The sequence below is a fragment of the Ursus maritimus genome, unplaced genomic scaffold (genome assembly GCF_017311325.1).
Source record: "Ursus maritimus isolate PB19 unplaced genomic scaffold, ASM1731132v1 scaffold_6, whole genome shotgun sequence".
Classification (NCBI taxonomy): domain Eukaryota; kingdom Metazoa; phylum Chordata; class Mammalia; order Carnivora; family Ursidae; genus Ursus; species Ursus maritimus.
This window is the reverse complement of record NW_024426774.1, coordinates 20,454,555-20,475,426: the sequence shown is the minus strand read 5'-3', so window position 1 is coordinate 20,475,426 and position 20,872 is coordinate 20,454,555. Positions and strand designations below refer to the sequence as shown.

Below are 20,872 nucleotides of genomic sequence, written 5' to 3'. Positions count from 1 at the left end.
ATCCCGCAACTATCACCTTCATTTTACAGGTGAGGAAATGAAGATCCAGAGAGCTTGAATAGCTTGCCCAAGGTCACATGTCAGCATGCGGCAGATCTGGGGTTTGAACCCAGCCAGGGTGACTTTTGAGCCAACAGTATGCCTCTCAACCCTGCTGTTGGGTTGCCTTTCTGGTTGTTGTTTGTGCTTAGGGGATGATGTCTATTAGCCTGGGGAACCGAAAGAATCTGCTTCGTTGCCCACTCAGAGGCGCAAGTGGAATGGGCAGAAGGTGGAATGTAGGTCACCATGGCAACTGGCTCACCTGGTCACCTCACCTGTGGAGCCCTTGGGGCCAAGCTGCTACAGCAGGCAGAGAGAGGGCTGGGGCTGGCATGGGGCAATGTTTGAGGCACCAGATGCACTGGGAGGACTTGGAAGAATACCAGGTGGGTTGATGAGGCAGGATGTCCTGGGCAGAGCTGGGGCGAGCTTCCGGAGGCAGGTGGGATGAGCGGGGAAACTCTTGCCTGCGATGGGAGAGTTTCCTAGGCCGGGTAGCCATAGCTGTTGCCCTTGCTAAACCTGCATCCATGGAAGGTAGACCAGTCCTCCGAGGCCTCCTCCCCCATTTGTCTCCGGCTCCAGAGCCCAGGGTTGTAGTCTTGACTTCAACCCTCCTTCCAGGTCTGTGGCAGCATGCTGCTTTCCAAGGCTGTCGGAGCCTGGGGTTCCTTGTCTGCCACCACTGGGGCCCTGAGGGCTGGGGTACTTCCATTTTGCCGGCTGTAGGATAGGAGAATGGGCTTCTCCTCCCCAGGTCCCTGAAACTCCCGACTCCCCAGGGGGCCAGAGCAGGACTGGATAGAGTGGATAGGTCACCTCTCTGTGGTTTGTTGTAGGCCCTGACCTTCCTGACCAGAAATGAGATCCTGCGGTGAGTTGAGGGGTCCCTTTCCCTCCCCTTGACCTGAGCTCTCATCCTGGTACAGTCTCATGCTGGTCCCTGGGTGTGGGCCCCGCTCAGCACTGCAGAACCCTGGCGATGAGACCAGCAGGCAGAGACAGACCCCAGCCGGGAGAGCCCAATGCCAGGGTTCCAGGGCCCAACTGCAGCTGAGTGAAACCTCAGGCCATTAAGCCACTAGGGGCTCCAAGGCAGGATTTCTTCACAGAATCACAGAAGTGGATGGGGCCTTTGGGGTCTTGGGGAGAAGGAAGAAAGGACTTAGGAAACAGGTCTGGAGCCTGGCTGGGTAAACTTGGGTCTGCTCTAAGCCCTGGCTCCCTCTCCAAGCCTCTCTGCAGAGTCTGCCATGTGTTAGACACTGTGAGGGCCCTGGGAGCATAACAGGGAGCAGCCCGCAGTGCCCGTCGTCATCAGGTTACCATCCCGCAGGGAAGGCTCTGGACCAAAGACAAGCGTATTGCAGTGAAGGGCTGCAGACACCCTCCTCATGGGATCGCAGAGGGCATGAATGGCACAGTGTGTGAGTGCTTCGTCCTGGTCTAGAAAGGGGGAGTGAAAATCTTATGTGATTCCTTCTCTTGCCCTGCCGTCCACTCGGCACCCCTTCCCTGGCCCAGCAGAAGGCAGGCGCTCAGGTGGACAGAGGCGAGCAGACAGGCTCTTGCCTCAGGACCCCCAGGCCCAGGGACAGGCAGGGATGGGCTCCTGGCCGGCTTTTGTGAGTCTCACTTGTTAGGTATGAATTGGAAGCTGAGGGACACCAGATATTTGAAGAGAACATTTAAAACCCTGCATTAAATCACATCATCATAACATTTCAGAACAGCGGAGATAATGAGAAGATGTGAAAAGCTTCCATGGAGAAAACAAAAACAAAAACAAGAGACATACAGAGGGCCAGGAATCAGAATGGTTTGGGACTCGGAAGACAGTGGCTAAAGACCTTCAAAATTATAAGGAAAAAATTCCAATCTAGAATGAAGTCATAGTTAAACTAGTAATCAAGAGTGAAAGGAAAGTAATGATTTTTTTGACATGGAAATTATTTTAAAAAATGACCTCTTATACATCTTGTCTGGGGTAATGGAGGATGTGCTCTGTTAGCAGGAGTAAGTAAACGGTGTTATTTTGGTAAGCGAGACTGGTATACCCAGGATGTTTCCGTTTTCGTAAAACAAAAGGCTCTACACACACACACACACACACACACACACACACACACGACGCATGTGTGGAAGGACACACACATGCACGCTGATCATAGGTTAGCTTCTTACAGGGGGCCTGGGGTTGTGCCCACGTCAACGTCAGCGTGGCTGCGTGGTCTGCAAGGTGAAGGGTCAGTGCTGAAATGCACACCCAGTGGCACGTGCAGTGGCTGAGGGAGAAAGTGGCCCAGCGGGGCTAGACTAAACCCCAGTCACTTTTGGACAATTGTCCTATGTGGCCTCTGAAGACATGGGGTGATTTTCCTATTAATGTGACAAAGACATAGAGCCTGGATGACGGTGCCGCTAGAGAGATCCGTCCAGCTGAAAACAGGATCCGAGAGACAGACAGACACAAGTAACCTCTGGACGAGGGTGGCTCTGCCCTCATCTAACACTTTCCCACCTTCGTATCAGTGCCGTGCAGAGGACACAAAGGCGTGGTCACCAGATCTGCAGATGACCGATGCACACAGCGGGAGGGGCAGACCACATGTGACACACTCGAGTCTCGGGGCAGCCCCATCCCAGTCCCGGCTGCCTCGGCTGGGCTCTCCAGGAAGGGGTCTGTCCACCCTCAATTTCTAGCCGGTGGGGATTTTCTTTCACAGTTGTCCCTTTCGGTCTCAGCTCCAAGTCAGCTTCTCCCCGAGAAGTCCCTGACTTCCAGATGTCCCTTTGGGCTCAGCGCACAGGCCCTTCCAGGTCCTTGTTTTCAGCCGTGACCGCAGACTCCGAGTCTGGGCCCAGACCCCAGGAGGGCACCTGTGGCTTCCTTTAGACCTCCAGGGTTGGAGCCCAAGTCGGTCTGACTCAGTCCGAGCCATCTGGACTGCTCGGCGTCGCTCAGGGCCTACTCCTGTCACGGTCAGGGGCTGCGCGTGGGTCTGCTCGGGGAGACTAAAGCTCTGCCCCTAGCCCCGCATAGGCTGACCCGGCCATGAGGGCCACTCGTTCCTCTTAGCACCCCTGAGGTCCCAACACTTCCTGGCTTCCGGGCCTCGTCCTGGCTGTTAGTGCCTGGCTCTCCCGGAGCACCAGAGGGTCAACAGGCAGCGTGGTTACGGGCTGGCTTCCCGGAAGCCAAAGGGCTGGGTTGGAGGCTCAGTTCTGCCCCTTCTAGCTGTGTGACTGTGGGTGAGTTTCTTTGCTGGGCCCATTCCCACACTTATAAAGAGCCTGATATGAAAGTCCTGGACCCTAACCTCACATGGTTGTTATTAGGACAATTAAATGATCAAATGCATGTCAGGGGTCAGAGCAGCACCGGGCACGTGGGTCCATGCTGACTAGGGGCTAGCTGTTATTTTCATGCTTTTATTATCTTTTTCTGCAAATGAGGAAACTGGCTCAGAGAAATGAAGCGGTTTGCCCAAGCCACACAGCTTGAAAGGAGCAGATCATAAAAGCCACCTTTTCAGGCTAAAGATAGGGCTATTTATAAAATGCCTGCAGGCCGTCCTGTAGGGCAAAGGACTACTGACCCCATGGCCCAGGGAGCGGAGCCGGAAGAAAGGAGGAGAAATGGAGGCTGGCGTGGTGGCTGTGTTCTTAGCCCTGCTTGCAAGAGAGGAACATGAAAGCTCATGGAACGTAGAGGTCCTGGCCCCCACCCTGGCCTTGAATGAGAGTCTCTAGGGGTGGGTACGGGTGCTTTCACCAGCCCCCCACATGTTTCTAACGTGGGACCCAGCTGAACATCACTAAATAGGGCCTCTGAGGCAAGGGTGCAGAGAAAGGTACAGAAAGAGCCGGAAGAGGCCTGAACCGGAGGCAGTGGTGGTGGGGGTCACTAAGTCTCTCATTTTACAGAAGGGAACCAGGCACAAGAGGGGCTGTGGCAGGTCCAAGGTCCCACAGAGTGTGAGCTGTGGGGCTGGTCTCCCCTGTCTCGGGCCTCTGAGCCCGCAGACAGCCCCTCCCTGCGTCTGGGAGGGAGCCACAGCACGGGCTCCTTGATTTCTGGCAGGCTGAATGTGTGAGTTTTTCAAATGGCTTTGACTCTTGAGTCCATTAGTGATTAATTCAGAGTTCCATTTAGAGCTGGCTGATCCATATTTGGAGGACGAGAACATTTTGTGGCAGCCGAGATGCAGCCACGATTCATCTGCGGGCAGCCCACCCACTCGGCGTCCTGGGAAGGCATGAAATCCGGGCAAGGCCCTCCCCACAGCACCCCTCCCCAGAAAGCTCTCCAGGGGGGCGGGGCCGAGAGACTCGCACCTGGGGGGTGGGGGGGGGCAGATCCTTTAGGGGTGGGCAGCAGAGCCAGAAGAGCCGGGTGTGGGGTTCGACTCAACTCTCTCTCAAGCTGTATGACTTTGGGCACACCCCTTAAACTCCCTGAGCCTCAGTTTACCTTTCTTTAGAAATGATCACTCCTGCACCTGTCCCACAGGAATGTTGGAAAAATCAAGGAGAAAACGTGCTTGCACGCACCCAGCCCAGAGATTTGGTAAATGAGAGGAGGGGGTGGCCGTGGCAGTCACCCCTTTCCCCCAGCAGTGCTTCTGACAGCCCCCTTCTCCGGACTCCGGGGAAAAGAGCTTCGGTGTCTGCAGCTCTGGATTTAACACGCAGCAGGGTGTGACCTTAAGCAAGTTATTTGACCTCCTTGAGCCTCAGTTTCATCCGAGAAGGAGAGAGAATGGCTCCTTCCTGTCATGCAGGTTACGTGAAAAATGTCCACGAGCGTTGACAGCTCGCGACAGGCACTCCCGGTGGGGAAGCCGGGTGCGGCCCGGGGAGCAGTCTGTTCTGGGCGCTGGCCATCACGGCACAGGGCCTCCGAGAAGTCTTGAAAATTAGTGCAACTTACTGAAAGTCAGTCTGCTTTTTCTCTCCTCAGGCCAGCAATTCTAACGATGACAGTGATCAAATAGTCCTTTTGCCTGGAGCCAGCCGCTTCAGCCGCCCCTCCTGCCTCCCCCTCCCCTCATGGGCCACTGGCCCCTCCAGGGATGATGGCCTGCCTTTCCTCCTCTCTGCTCTTCAGTGCCCCTCATCCTTGCCTGGAGAACGTTTCCCCTCACCTATCCCGTCCCCCGCTTTCCGGCTCCCTCCCAGACTTGTCAGAGCAGTCTCTGGTGACAGTCCAGGGCCCCTCACAAGGCTGATGAGGCTGACGGAGTCTGTCCTTCACGAAGAGCCATGCACCATTCTGGCTCCTGTTTTCATGAGTCAGCACAGAGCGGTGATGGGGATTATCTCCCCGTTGGGCAGAGTGAGGATTGGAGCCTAGGTCCCTCTGCTCAGAGAGGTCAAACAGCTTACCTTGGACCGCAGAGCTAGTGGGACAGAGATCCTGGTCCAAATGGGTCCCCCTGACTGATCTGGCAGCATTCCAGCAGGAAGTGGGGAAACAGGCAGCACCCTCAGCTGGGGGTCTTGAGGGAAGGAACTGCTCACGGAGGCTCAGGGACTGGCCACTGCTGCCCTGAAGGCCTGAGGTGCCCAGTCGAGAGCTGGAGCTGTGGAAGGTAGAGGGCTCAGGCAGGCACGGGCAACGCCTGCCACCGCTGGAGGGGGGAGGGAGGGACAAATCCCCACCTGGCTCTCTTACCACTTCCAGTTTCTGGCAGGTGTGTCCCTTGGGCCAAAGCCATCCAGAAGCATCTGGAAGCCAGAGGGCAAGAGAGGTGGGATGCAGCACAGAGATCGGAGTGGGGCCTGGCCAGGAGGTGGGAAAACAGAAGCGGAGCACAGACACAGCGGGTGTGCTTGCTACGTTCCTACGGCTGGGATCTAAAGCACATTTTTCCAGTCGGTTTGCTGTGAAAACATGAGAGGCTAGACGGGGAGCAGATCATGGCTCTGAGTTATCCTGGTGTGGGGCCTCCATGTACCACAATCAGGGCCCTGGTGGGGCAGTGGGGTGGCTCCCTCTCTCCCTCCAAATCTCCACTTGTCAAATCACCCTCTGAATTCTTCACTGAGTCAGTTGTCCCTCACTTCCACCAGATTCATCTGGGTCAAGACACCGAACACCCTGCAAACGACGTGAGGGGCTGTTAGTTACGCATCCCTGAGTATGAATTAGCTTGCAGGTGCTCACCTCCTGGCTCTAAGCTGAGGTGAGAGGTTGGACAGTGGGGACAAGAGAAGGCAAGGAGGCAAGGGGAGAAGGTGATCTTGGAGCGTGAAGGACCCAAAGGGAAGAACAGAGGGCAGGCCCAGGGACCCAGGTCTGGTTAGAGGTGCCCCCCATCAAGGTCTAGGTCTGAGCTCTGAGAATCAGGGCACAGGGTGTCTGAGCTGCAGGACAGGAACACAGACAGGGACTTGGAGAGGCTCGGGGATCGGGAGAGGCAGGTGCCCTGCTGACCTCTCATTTAATCCTCGTGTATTTGTGAGGGGAGATTAGAGGCCCAGGGTGGGGGGGCGTCAGAATGGTGCTCAAGGTCTCAGAGCTACCAGGTGGCAAAGTCAGGACTTGAACTCAGGTCGGTCTGGCTCTAGAGTTTTTCAGCAGCCTGTGGTTACCCCCCACACACACACACACTCACCCACACAGTCACACACACACACACTCACACGCGCACAGTCACCTGAAGGAAGGCCCTGCAGCCCCATTGCGTCAAACCCCCACCATGGCCCTTGTTATTGCCCATTTTCCGGATGAGGAAACTAAGGCTGAGGAGTGAAGGTCACACAGCTGTGCAGGATCTGGGGTTTGGGTCTCCTGTGTCCCAGGCCACCGTGTCTCCTCTCCACTGGCTGCCTTGGTCACCAGTCCTAAAAGACCCAGGAGCCGTGACCAGGGTGGGGTGGGAGGGCAGGAGGATGCGGGCTTGTGCTCTCCTGGCCTGGCGCTCCTGCCCTCACCCCCCATGCGGCCACACCGCCCCCTCCCCCTCTGCTCTGTCCCTCACAAGCAAAGCCGCCAGGACAGTGTGGGCCTACAGTAGAGACGTTGATCTCCGGGAGATGAGGCTGGTTGCTTAGTCCTGCGGTCTGTGGAGACAGCCTGTGGGGCTAGGGCTGCTGTGTGGCTGCTGGCAGCTGGGCTCTAATCCTGGCTCAGCCACACCCACCGTGTGACCTCTTTTCTCTGGGCCAAGGGCGGGGCTGGGCAGATGGCCTGGGTGGCACGCTGGCTTCCGCAAGGGCCTGCTGGCTCGTCCATCTGTAAGGGAGGGACTGGACTGAGTGACCACGGATGTCCCTTCCAGCTCTGACATTCTAGAACTAATACTTGTGGAGTGTATCTCACGCTATAAAGCACACTCGTGTACCTTTCCTCATGTCTGCCTCATCTTTGCACACACACCCCCCACTGTGGGCTGGGCACACTGGAGTCCTCAAGGATGTTTCTAGAACAAGGATGTCTAACTGCCTTTACTATGTCACTAAATCATAAGTCCCCTTCCTCCAGATAGGCCAGCAGGAGAGGGGTGCGTGGTCTGCCGTCCCCAGCTCACTATGCCTCTCTTTTTAGCATCCATGACACCTTCCTGAAGCTCTGTCCCCCTGGGAAGTACTACAAGGAGGCAACACTGACCATAGACCAGGTCAGCTCCCTGCCAGCCCTGAGGGTGAGTATAGCATGGGGGCGGGGTGGGGCGTGCCACTGGGGTCCATGGAGGGGTCGAGGACACTGGCGGGGGGGGTGGGCACTCTGGCCGTGGGGGCATCTGGTGGCAGGCTCTCCGGCGTAGGGCCCAGAAGGCATGGTTTCCCAGCACTCAGGACCCCCTCAGGTCTGGCCTCCCTCTATCCTTGCATCAGTCCCAGAGGCAGGACAGGCGTCACTGCACCATTTCTCAGGTGAGGGGCTGAAGTGTGTGGAGACAACGGGACTTGCTCCGGGTCTCATGGAGGAAGGGGCGGGCCTCGCTGAGGCTCCCACTGGCCCTGCTGGCTGGTCCTTCAGGGCCCGCCTGTGATTCCCTTTGAGCCTCAGCTTATGGCCCACCGCCAGCTTCCTGCTGACCATTTACCCAAACTCCCCATCCAGAGGACCCTGCACCGGCTAGCGCTCTCTGCTCTCCTTTATGCCCCAAGCCAGATAAGTGGGAAGGTGGGGATCCCCTGCACAACCATTTGGGCCTTGGGGAAGCCAGGGTGCCACCCCAGTCTGTCCGCCCAGACCCCTCCTCAGCCCTTTTCTGCTCAGGCTGCCTCAGTGGACTAGGGGTTTTCTAGAAGGACTGAGAATCTTCTCAGTTTCTTCCCTGAGAAGCCAGGAGTAGGCCTCGGAGCCCAGGGACTCTCATCCCAGCCTGCCTCCTTCCATGTCCAGATGTGACTACAGGAAAGAAGAACACATGCATTTCTGTCCTTGTCACCCGTATCCTCTCCCCCTCAATTGAGCCAACCCTCCCTGACCTGGCGCCTGATAGATGAGAGAGGTGGACCAAACGTTCATATCTTCTCCTGGATTTCCCCGCTTTCCTGGGCCAAATCTCATAACCCATATACCCCGGATACATACATATACACACACCCTGCCCTTGCTAGAGCAGAGCCCTTGAACAAACCTACGTCTCAGTCTTCCCACCTACGAAATGGGGGGAATGGTGGGGGTGGCTGGGACTTGTTTCCATGTGCTCCCCAAGGCTCCCTGCACTCCACAGGCTGTGCTGACACGAGCCGTCCGTGGCCCCACTCCCAACTTTTAAGGACCATCTTGAGTTTTCTGTTCCTGCTGTAAAAGGCCCTGCCCTTCCCCCAAAGCGCCTAGAAGAGCCTGGAGGTGTACCATAAAAGGGCTCCCCAATCACTTCTACGATTTTTAATTAAAATGTGTACAGGGCACAGAGAGGCGATGTCAGGTTAACAAATCATGGTGGTGTCAGCCTTCCCGATGTTTCGTTCTGATCTCAGAGGAATAATGGTTTAAATTTGTCATTGTGCAATGAGAGGCTCCTGTCTGGAACACGATGGGCCTGAGAGCTGTGGGCACCTCTTGGAAGACGTCTACGGGCTCTGGGGCGGGGGGGGGGGGGGGAGACGGTCCTCGGGGAGAGATTGCACAGGTGAAGGGGCACGCATTCAACTTGGGCCATGTGGCCTCTCTGAAAAATGAAGCCCGGAGAGGGAAACACCTTGCTCAGACCCTGTGACCGCAGAGCCTGACCCGGCTCTGACCCCACTTCTAACCGGGGCCTCCACCTCTGATCAGGGGTTGGCTCGGTGCTGACGGTGTGCCTGGGTCTGCGAGGTGCCCTGGGGGCTCAAGGGGAGAACGTGACAGAGACCCGCCCTGGAGGGCTGGCGTGGAGGGTGCTGGGAGACACGTGGGCCAGCACTCCACACGGCCCCAGAGCACCCTAGTCAGGCCTGGGGTCTCTGTTCTGAGCCCCCGAGGAGCAAGCCCTGGACTAGCATCAGAGCGCTGGGTCAGGGCCCCGGTCCTTCACTCCACCTGTGACCTCTGCCTCTAAGCCTGAGTCCCTGTGAAGCAGCGTGTCTGTCCCGCGCTGTGCGACGGCAAGTGCAGGGACGAGCCACCGGCCTCCGCACCAGCGCTGTGGCGGGAGGACTCTGGAGGGGGTGCGGGCAGCCCCAGCCCACAGGGAGCACCGGCCCGGGCCACCTCTGGAGCGCTGGACGCCCAAGCCCTTCCCTGGACAGTGGCTGGGAAGGGAGACGGGGTCTTGGGACAGCCTACTCTTAATTTTACTTATTTCATCCTTCTAAATGGCCATTATCCAACTCTATTGTACAACTGAAAACCAGATCATTGTAGGAAAACACAGAAAAGCAAAAATATAATGAAAACCGTCAGGTAGCCCACCTCAAAGCATGATCATGAGGACCAACTTGCCTTATTTCCCTCAATTTTTTCTAAGCAGATATTTAAGTGTTTATTAAGTGTTTATTGGGATCACATTGACTTTTTTTGGTACATTGCTTTTTTTTTTTTTTTTTTTTTGCCTTCCCCTTTTGGTTTCTTTGTTCCTTTTCCAACTGGTTCTGAACAGCCAGAACCATCTCATGAATTTAGGACACTGAGCCACTGCCACATCAAGAGAACGAGGGGACAGGACACTGGGCCAGGAGCAGAAGGGCTGGGTTAGAACTCACTTGTCTGCCATGTGATCTCAGGCAAGTCACTTCACAAGAGGAATGATTCGGGGTGGGAGGAAGCAAATAGACCCCAGGCAAAGAAGACGGGGTGGGAGGGGTGCTGCGTGGAGCCTGTTTTCCTGCAGGTGTGAGGCCTGGTTCTAGGTGCTCCCAGGTATAGCCCTGGGCCCAAGGACGCAGGTTTCTCGACAGTATGAGGAAGCACTTTCTAATCCGCAGAGCTGTGTGCGGAGGGCCTGAGCTCCCTGTCACCGACAAGCGAAGCACCCGACAAGCATTTAGCTGGTTACACTTAGGTATGAACAAGAGGCTGAACCCCGTGCTTGGTCCCCTCTTCATGGCCCGAGCCTGTGGTTCTGGCTCTGGGACTCGTTCTTACTCTCTGTTGTGTCAGCATGGTATGTCCCAGACTTCGGACTTTTTGTGGTCCAATAAAATTAAAAAAAAATTTTTTTTCCCTTTTTTTGAGGAAGAACTAGCTAGAGATGCCAACTTTCTAATTTTGCCAAGTAAGGACATTTAAAAACTATGTGATCCACAATCACCATCATTTCATTTTTAAAAAATGTTCATTTTAGAGCAAATATATGAGAAGGATCTAATCCCAGGCATAAGAGCGGTTCTTTCCACACACATCTCTTCTTGTCCTTATTTTTCTACTTTTGCTACCGGTCATTAAGCACTTTGTCACTGACCAGCACTGGTCCTCAGACTAGCTTTTGGGGATTTAGATCTAGGACTAAATTTCCCTCCGTGTCTTTCCAATCTTGGTCGAAGGGGGAAGTTTGCTTCCCAAAATGAGCAAGGAGAGGCTTCCTGGGGGGTGGGGGCCTGAGTGTCCCTGTTGTGTCCTCTGCGGGCCCAGTGATGGGAGCTGTGTGACTCACACTGCCCAGAACACATCTCTGGAAAAGGCTGTGAGAATTGGGCCCCAGGGAGCTCCGGGTACGGCTATAACTTGGCTCAGGCGTTTGAGTGGTCTGGGAAGAAAGTCCTGTTTTCTTAACTTGGATTCACTGGTGGAAAAATGGGTGGGTTAATATTGGGAAGGGTCTGCTCGTCAGCAGAGAACAAGGCAGAAGAATGGCCTGGGTAGCAGAGGGCAGTGGGAAAAACCTGATGACGGGGACACAGTGGTCCTCTTTCACTCAGAAGTTCCTGTTTTCTCTTTGCGGCTTTCTTTGGTGTATTTAAAAGCGAATTAGCTCAATGTTTCTGTTCTTGTAAATAATGACCTTGCTTTCTGTAAAACTTGGATGAGTAGTGGCACAGTGTGACCTGGGTTTCTGGTTTCTGGGCCCAGGACGGCGGTGGTAGGACCTGGGGAAATCCCGAGGTCTCAGAGCCAGTAGGATGGAGGCTGCTCTGGTCTTCCCCCCCTTCCCCTCTGGGGTTCCCGTGGGCAGGTGGTCTGTGCACAGCCTGGCCTCTACTACACTTCCCCCCAGCATCAGCTCTGTAAGCACAGAGAGGTTAGGGAACCTGCCTGAGGTACCAGGAAGCTCTGTGGGTATGGCTCCAGAACGTTCAGCTCCACATCCTTGCTTTCTACCTGCCCCCAATGTTTCTGAACCTTTCTGATGCCTGCTGGTAGGCTGGGCCTAGCTGCTTAGAATAGCTTGTGAAGAACCCACTCCCAAGGCTTTCAGCGAATCAAGAGTCCTCATGCTTATTCAGGCTTTCGAGAAATTACCAGAGTAGCAGGGGCAGGGATGGGAATGTATTTTTTTTATTTAAGTTTTTTTTTTTAATCAAAGTTATTTATGCATGCCAAGTTATGCATGTCAAGTTGCCCTCTGGGGTCATCCTCATTTCCCTTCTCTGGAAAGAAACCATTTGTAGCTCTTAGCTGGTTCTTGGTTCTTGCCTCCGTATCTCTGGAGAGCACTCTTGAATGGTGCCTTCTTAGTATCTCAGGCTTTGACCTCATCCTAGAGAAGAGGTTGAGCTCTTCCCTCCCCCATATGACCCCCCACATGACTCCCATCCCCCACATGACTCCCATCCCCCACATCACTCCCATCCCCCACATCACTCCCATCCCCCACATCACTCCCAGTACAGGTATATAAGTATTTCGGTTAGATGGGTATTCAGTGTTTATGTTATGATGGCTACATATGCTACTTGAAGCTGAGCCAGGAAATAGACTACGGTTACTTTTCCCTGTCTGCACGTTTTCTGTTGTTGTCTTTCCCGCATGTAATCATTGTTTTTGCTTTGTTTTCTGTGTACTTATCATTAAGTTGACACCAAACCTCTGCTGATCACCTAAAAATCTCCTCTAATTAAAGGCTTTCAGAACTGACACATTTTCTGTACGTTGCATTTTCTTGGTGAAATTTCTCTTGGAGCCTTAGGAGCCTCGCTAGTCAGGGCCGGGGGGCCCTCCAAGCCTGGTCCATGTTGTCCTAGGTTCTGGTGACTTCTCCCTTGGATCTTCATTCCCTGTCTTCCTCTCTCCGTGTGCTCCCTTGCTTGGGTGGAGCGCATCCTCTAGTAGCTTCCCGAAAAAGGGCTCATGGAGGTAAATGTCTTGCCCCCTTACATATACCTTACATGGCTGATAATGTCTTTATTCTCCCCTCGAACTTGATCGAGAGTTTACCTGGAGCTGACCTATCAGCTGGTTGTCATTTTCCCTCACGTTGGGAAAGCAGCGCTCAAGTGCATTTTTGCTTTCACTGTTGTTACTGAGCAGTCCAAAGCCTTTCTGTTTCCTGACCTTTTTTTTGTAACTCGATTTTTTTCTTTCTGGGAACTTGCAGGCTCTTCTCTTTGGCCCCAGGATTCTGAAATTCCCAATGATGTGAGGTGGTGTGGGTCCTTCTCCCTGTGTACGAGGCACACAGAGGACCCGCTCAGTCTGGAATGTTTCCATGGATTGTTTTCTTTGATAACTCTCCCCCTTGTGTCTTTGTTCTCTCCTTCTGGAACTCTAATATCCTGCTGTTCTACATCAGGGATCGGCCTTTTACTTTTTATCTCCTCTCTCTTATTTTTCATTTTCATCTCTTTGCTCTTCTTTCTGGGAGCTTTTCTCAACTTTATCTATAACCTTAATTTAGTTTTTCACTTCTGCCCTTATGCTTTTAATTTCCAAGGGCTCCTTTTTCCCTCTGTTTTAAAATAGTATCTTCTTTTTCCTGGACGCAATGTCTTATCCACCCCACCCCCCCGCCAGCTTGTTCGGGTCTCCATCTTCCGTGTCAGGGGTCTTCCCTGGCTATCTGGTAATCGTCCGCTTGTAGTAGAGGGTAGGGGGCTGGTAGCTGAAGAGCTGTGTCAGAGCTGGAGCCCCTGGGTAGGCTTTCGACTGGGAGCTCCCCCAGAGAGGGAGTGGGTGGGGGGCCCATTTCTTGCGGTCTCCCTAGAGAGGATGGGAGGAAAGTTCTGAAAGGAGGGCTGCTGGGGTCTCAGACTTCATCGCTTGTATATTTATTTAATCCCCAATTCTCAATGTGGCTGACACCCCCCGCCCCGTACAGAAAGCCCCTATTAGACTCTCCAGAGAACAACCTTCCAATCTGGTGCGGGGGCTGGGGAGGGCCAACCACCCAGAGTCCAGCGGAGGGGACTAGGACTTCAACGCTTTCCACACTTTTAATCAATCCTCCTTTTCTAACCTCTATGTACTTCCAGTGCCTCCAGGTGCACCCAGTTCCAGAGCCTTTCGAGGATCCTGGGGTGTAGAAAAGGCTGCCGAGCAACTTTACCCACTGTGGGCTCAGGGGCGGGCTCTCTCCTGTCTGCCCGGTCAGTTACCGCTTCTCGCGTGTGTCAGAGCGCTGCTGTTTTATCGAGTTCTCTCTGTTTTTTGTGGGTGATGCCTCTAGGAACTCCCTTTACTGTAGTTGTAGTGGGTGTCAGAGAGAGTGAAAATAGATGCAAGCGTTCAACCCGTCATCTTTACCCAGGAATAACACCTGCATTCCCGACATTCAGTAAAGCATTGTGAAAACAGCCTCTCCTCCCTGCAGCTGCCCCCAGAGCTGCCCCGCTCCCCGCTCCCCACCTCATGAATGCTCCACTCGGCTGGTGTCCTCAGCGCTCCAGTGCGGCTCATTCCTCTTCCTGTCCCCATATCACCCTCCAGCTGAGCCAGGCTACTGGGGAGCCCCTCCCTCCCCAGGACCCCTGGCAGATGACACTTCTTGTCCAGCTGATTTCATTACCAGGGAGAAATTCCCACAGCTGAGACATATTTGTGGCCTCAGCCTCATGGATGGTGTTCTCACACCTAGTTCTCATCTATTTACCATAGAAGTAGTTATTATTTACCAAGCGTTGTGCACTGAGTGAGGTCTCGGGGGCTTCCTTTCTTGTGGAATTCTGGGTAAAGAACAGACAGGAGAATCACAAACCATGGGGGCTTTGCAGAGCTCAGATCCTTGACCCCAGTGCCAGATGCTGTGCCCCATATGGGCACATCTGGTCTACCGGGGGGGGGGCATAGTGCTACCTGGAGGGACCCCAGCCCAAGACACTTGGTCATCTCTGTCAGCGTCTACTCCCCACTTCTTAGGGTGCTGAATGGCTGCTGGGGTAGCCAGGCAAGTCTAGGCACCGCTCCCTGAGGGCCCCGGAAGGACCTCCCTACTGCTGTCCTGTGGCTGGTCCAGGGCTGGGGCTCGGCACAGAAATGCCTGCAGGTCAACTCTTCCGGCAGCCTTGGCCGGCTGAGTTTTTATCTGAATTGACAGCTGGGGAAGCAGAGGGTCAAGGAGGGGAGGCAATTCGTCTAGTGAAAACTCCGCTACTATAAATGACCATCTTGCTTCGCCTTTCAGAGGGCTGGAAGGGCTCCCAGAGGCCCGTGGGTTCCCGAGCCCCTTTTCTACGGCAGATGGCATGCCTGGAGAGATTGTGAATCCGCCTGTCCAACTGAGCAGAGATCGGGTGGGTGGGAAGGTAGTACCTGGATTCGGGGAGTCTTCCTGGTACATTTTTTAAAATCAATTTTGTCAGAGCCTTGGTGTGGCTACCCCTCACTGTACCCCCGACGATGGACAGGTCTTTACCACTGAAGAAACTGAGGCCCAAAGACTGCACGTGCAAGGTCGCAGGGCCAGTCAGAGGCAGAGCCAAGGCTGGAACCCAGCTGTCCTCTCCAGACTAGGCTGTTTCCTTGCCTCCCCTGCTGAGCTCCCACCACCTCCGAGGAAGATCCTGTTGAGGTTAGACCCCTGGGAAGGAACTCGCCTGCCTGCTCCTGACCTTCACCTCTTGGCTCCCATGAGCTCAGAGCAGTCCTCTGAGCACACGTACTCAGCCAGAGGGCAGAGCCGGGAGCACTGAGGGAAGGCTGCATGCAGGAGCGGCTGTCTGACCACCCACCGCCTGGACCAGGACAGCTGGACCCAGTGGTAATCCCCAAGCTGGATTTAGGCCACTGGCCTGGGCCCTCCCTCCCCCTCAGATGTTCTCCCTGGCTTGCTAACAAAGGAAGCGGATTGGATGGTTGTGGCAATACTGCTTTCCAGCCCCAAATGCCCACTGCCATGGGTCACGTGCTTCATGGTCACGGCCCCTTTGCATGCTCTGCTGCGTTTGAGTCTCGCAGCAGGTACGTAAACCACAGCGGTACAGCCCCATTCCACAGATGAGGGAACAGAGACCATGGGAAGTTCAAACACACCCAAGGCCACACAATCACAAAAATACTTCTGTTCTTTCTTCTCCGTCTTCTGGGGGCAGATGAAGTCAGAGTCCCCAAGCAGATCACCATGCATGTGTCTGGGTGCAGGTGTGGCAGGAGGAGGAAGGAAGATGGGAAGGAGCTGGTGGCCTGGACAGTGGGCGACTGAGGGAAGAATGACTTTTCCCATCTCTAGCTGAGATGCCTTCCCCAGGCCTCCCTTGGCGACAGATCACACATGTGTGTTCAGTGTACTGGGGAGGCTCATACTGAGGCCCAGCTCATTTCCACAGCCCAGCGTCTCAGGTTCCTGTGGCAGGCCTGGGAATTGCCTGAATCCCAAGTCCCCAAGCCACGTCCCCCCCTAGTGCCCAGACTCCGGAGTGGGACAAATACTCCACTGAGAAAGAAGAGAGAACAAAGGGGCAGCCCTGGATGGGAGAGCACCCCAGCCCAGCCTCCCAGGCTCCCACCCAGAGGCCCCACCTCCCAGGCCATGAGGTCACTCTGAGCCTTTGATCTCATAGGAGAGAAGTAAGCTGGCTCTCAGACACCCCCTCCCAAGATAAATGCTGGGTGCTGATCAGAGACCCAGCGCCTCCCCGGAGGAGCCGGAGACCCAGGGCTACAGGCACGGCCGCTGTGGTCCACTGGGCAGAGTTCCGGCCAGCTGGCCCCCCGCCCCACCCTCCCCACCCACCCCGAAATCTACCCTGTGCCAGGCCCTGTGCCAGGATGCCAAGCACACGCCATCTCATTGAATCCTCAGGGTAGCCGGTCACAGCGGGGAAGCAGAAGAGCAAAGGGGTTAAGCAACGGGTCCACAGTCACACAGCTGATGAAGGGCCGCATTCTCCACCACATGCTCTGACTCCCCCTCCTCCCAGGGGGAGGGTCCCGACTCCGGAGGCAGAGGCAGAGCTGGGAGGGCAATTTGGCAGCTGGCTCACTCCCTGCATTTTCAAGCATCATTAGATCTTTTTCTGACAACTTCATCAGTTAGCAGGGCTCAGAATTGGCAAAAATCCGTATTTAGACATTCAGCCAAAGAATTAAGAAGTGGCTGGTTTCAGAAAAAGCTCAGTGATGTGGGAAGCCGGCTCTGCTGTGGGTGAGCAGTCAGCAAGAGAGAAACAGCTCTGGCCCCCGGCGTGGGTTGCACTGTTGGCACCGGGGGCCTTGAGCACATGTCCTTGCTCACCTTGGGGCCTCGGGGTCCTTATCTTCCAAACGGGTGTGATCAGACCTCCCTCACAAGCGGTTAGGAAAGCCTGGAAGGTGGGGAAGGGCTGCCCTTGCAACTTTCCCCTCTGCGGACTCACTGGCTTTGGGTCAACTTTGGCCTCAACTGTCTATCTGGACCGCAGGGCAGGGCGTGGATGACCCCGGCGCTAAGCTGGGGCTGCCGGGGGGTGGGGCCTGTGGGGACGTGGCCACGGAAGCCCCTCCCCCAGTGCATCCTGATGGCAGTTGCTGCAGCTGCTTCTGGAAGCGGGGTCGTGGGTAGCGCTCCCTACTGCTCACCCCGCAGAGGTTTGTTCAACCCCTCGTCAGCCCCGGGGAGGGGTTCTGTTTCCCGTGCTGAGTGTGAGCGGCCCCTCTGCCACCTTCTGTGTCACATCTCACGGACCCTGGAGAGTAGCCCCTGCTCTGGTCTCCAGGTCAGACCCGCATCAGACCAGGACTGTTGCCCCCAAGTCCTGCTCCCCCCAAGTCCTGCTCCCCTTGCCTCTTCTGCCTTTCTCATGCAGCCAAAGCCACTCGGGCCTTTCATGGGCTCTGACCACAATTCATGATTTCTCCCGGAGCTCCCAAGAGCAGACGTGGAACCCTTGAGAGCCCTTGAGAGGCAGTTTGGCATCGTGGACCAGGCAGGCCCGGGTCTGAATGCTTCAGCAAGCCGCTCAAACTCTCAGAGCTTCGGCTTCCTTACCTTTACGCTGGGAACGCTGGGAACGACAAGTCCCCTTCTCAGGGCCTATCAGGATCCAGTGGGATGCGCGCTCCAGCCCTCCCCCAGGGGTCGCATCACCTCAGTGCCTCTCCCTGTGACAGGCACCCAGAAGTCGAGGCAAAGTGGCCAGCCCCGCTGCCGGGGGGAGGGCATAGACTCTAGGGCAGGTGGAGGGGCCGTCTGGCGGCAGGGCTAGCTGGTGGCAGGACGAGGGCTGGGACTGGGCGCCATGCGGGCACTCGCCCCACCGGGCTTTCTGCTTCTGGGAAGAACATTTATGAGGCGAAGGTGAGAAGTGAATCTGGATTTCCTTCCAGAGGGGAGCGTCCTCCCACCCTGCTGCAGGGGACACTGATGGGACCATTTTCAAAGTATTGCTTGCGCCCGAGTTCCCTGGCGGCACCCAAGGGAACAGGCTGTGGAGGGCCTGGGGACATGTTTGTCCAGCACCCTGGGCCCAGGCCTGTGTCACGGAGTCTAAGATAAACAAACCCCCTCTCAACTTTTCAAGAGTCCTGGTCCCAAGGGCCCCTCTCGGCCTGCTGGCTGGAGGCTTTATTCCACTCATGTCTTTTCTGATAACTTCATTTGTGCCCCCAGAGACCTCAGACTTGTTTAAAAATAGAAAAATAAACAACATTGTTCCTGAAATGCCCCCCCACTTTGGGCCTCCTAACGAGGTGTTGGCTGGGCTGGCCGGGGCTCTGTTCCCAGGATTTTCGACCCTCCACAGGCCTCGGGCCTGCTGCCGCCTCCACAGGGACCAGATGCCCCACAGCTCGGGAGGGCTTCCCAGTGGCATACATCGCGGTGTGGAGGCCGGTGTTGTGCAGCCCTCCCGGGGCTGTAGGCCACCGCGGCTCCACACAGCTGGGGTCGGGGATGCATTCACCCAGGTGCAGAGGGGCAGGCCAGGCCCAGCATGGGCCCAACCACAGAGGGACCTGCCAGGGAGATTCCCCTCCTCTTAGCTCGACCCCTAAGGAAGCCACAGGCCCCTCCGTGTGCCAGGCACAGGCCCAGACCCCCAGGACTCTGCCCGCAAGTCTCCCAGGCTGACAGGCCTGTTGTTGAAAGTCCTGGACCCAGGTCTGCAGTTTGTGGAAGACTGGCTTTCCCCACCTGAACAGTGGCCCTAACGAGAGCAGCCGTGCCTAGCTTGGAGGGTTTTTATGAAGACTGGACAAGAGGAAGGAACGTGAAGATGCTAAAATGGTCTGAAGAGGATCATAGGCGGCCTTAGAAAGGAAGAGCTTCTGGAAGGAGGCAGTGGCTTTGCCCCTCTGGCCTCACAGCCAGGGGTTAGACAGAGGGGGGCAGCATCTCTGGATAGCCACCAGGCTGCTAGAGGGACCCCAAACCCCACCATCCGGAAGGCAGCTCAGAAACGGGCATGTTCCACCTGAAGAAAGACTCAAGAGGACGTGACCCTTTTTAGGTATTTGCTGGCAGGTGGAGGAGGAATTGGGGCAATTGGATCGGGTTAAAAGTCCTAAGCAGATAGTGCTTTTAGAAGCCAGAGCAGGCTCATTCAGAGAGCAAGCCGCTCGTCCCAGAGTGCAGTGCGAGGGCCATCAGGCTTCAGGCAGCAGTGACCCACCCGTCCGGGACATTGAAACAGAGATGATCGATGTCCTTCCATCCCCTGAATGTCCCTGCGTCCAGAGCTCCAGCCAGGAGAGGGGTCGTCGTCCTCTCTCTTTCTGCCTGAAGCCACACGCCAGAGGGAAGTGCTACCAGCAGGCCAACCCAGTGTCAAGGGGACACTGAAGCTGATGTCTAGACCCAGACACCAGTTCTCAGGTGGTGAAGATCAGAGATGGCAGGAGGCACCCACTTCATCCTGCTCCCTGGCCCCTGTTGTCCCAGATCCCCTCCTTTGTCCACCACCCCATGAGTGCCCGCAGGACTCAAGTGCCCCCCATTTTCAGGAGGGCAGTCAGGGAGAACAGCTAGTGGGCAGCTCTGGATCAGGGACCAGTCGGTCCCTTGTCGGCAGGAGCAGTGCCCTGCCCGGCAGGCGGGGCTTCCCTCTGCATTCTGGGCAAAAGGCCTCCGGGAACAGGGAGAATCCCTGAGGGGAGGGGAGGCTGCCCAACAGGGCCGGGCAGTTGAGGTGACCCCACCTCTCTCTGCAGGTGCCCACCTCCTCAGAGAGGTCTCTGAGCCGGCAGGGACCCTGAGGGACAAGAGAGGCCAGGACCACAGTGCTCTCTATGTCATGCAGACCAAGACAGTGGGACAGTAACACAAGGAAGCCGGCAACACTGGTATAATCCGGTAGAATTATCAGGAAACATGCTCGCTCCCTGCTCGGTATCAACCTGTGGCTTTATACTTTGGAATGCATGTGGAGAGATACAGACAGACACCAGGAGATGAGCCACAGCCTTCTTCCACCGAACTTCCATTCCCATCGCAGTTTCCTTGCTGGCCTGGCAGGAGTGCACCCGCCAGCTCCTCAGGGGTCTGAGAGCTGAGTCCAGCTCTGCCTGGGGCCCAGCCCTTGCCCTGCAGAGAAGGAAGCAGAAAAGAGAAGCAAAAGCCCCTGCTTCCCGCCTCCTGGGAAGGAGAGTTTGCACTCTTAGCAAAATGTCTCGGAAGTGCACTTTTCTTTTTTAACTCATTTTTTATTTATTGTTAAAATGGTATGTCCACATTCAAACACATTTTCCAAAAAACAAATCCCTTGGCATCCCACCACCTGACAGAAGTTGTCTTTTCTTTTATAACCTTCTCCCCCAGGGCACACTTTGTTTTGCATCACTGTAGACATACAGAGATACAATTTTATTTTGTGCTTTTTCTCCCATTAGGCGAAAATGTGTTTTTTCCATGTTGTTACATAGTCCGTGTAATTATCATTTTAATGGTTGCGTAATTGCATTGAGTTCTGATTTACTAAGCTACCCTCTCATGGCAGGACATTACCATTGTTCCCAGTTTGGGATTTTTTTTTTTTTTTTGCTACTATAAATAACTTTGCAATAAACATCCTCATGTGTTATTTTCTTCATTTTAGGAAATTACTTTCTTAGTTTAGATTTTCAGGTTCCCCTTGGAGGCATGAGAGAGATAGGGCCGTCCACTTT

The 20,872-nt window shown here is 55.2% G+C and overlaps 1 protein-coding gene across 1 annotated transcript in view; it reads left to right on the top strand.

Annotated features, from left to right (window-relative positions):
• Positions 1–374: 374 nt before the first annotated feature.
• CIB4 (calcium and integrin binding family member 4) overlaps positions 375–20,872 on the top strand; it is a 46,677-nt gene continuing 26,179 nt past the window's right edge. The window contains exons 1-3 of the mRNA XM_008700347.2: positions 375–428; positions 882–916; positions 7,595–7,691. Coding sequence (XP_008698569.1) covers positions 375–428; positions 882–916; positions 7,595–7,691 — 186 coding nt within the window. The remainder of the gene's footprint in view (positions 429–881; positions 917–7,594; positions 7,692–20,872) is intronic.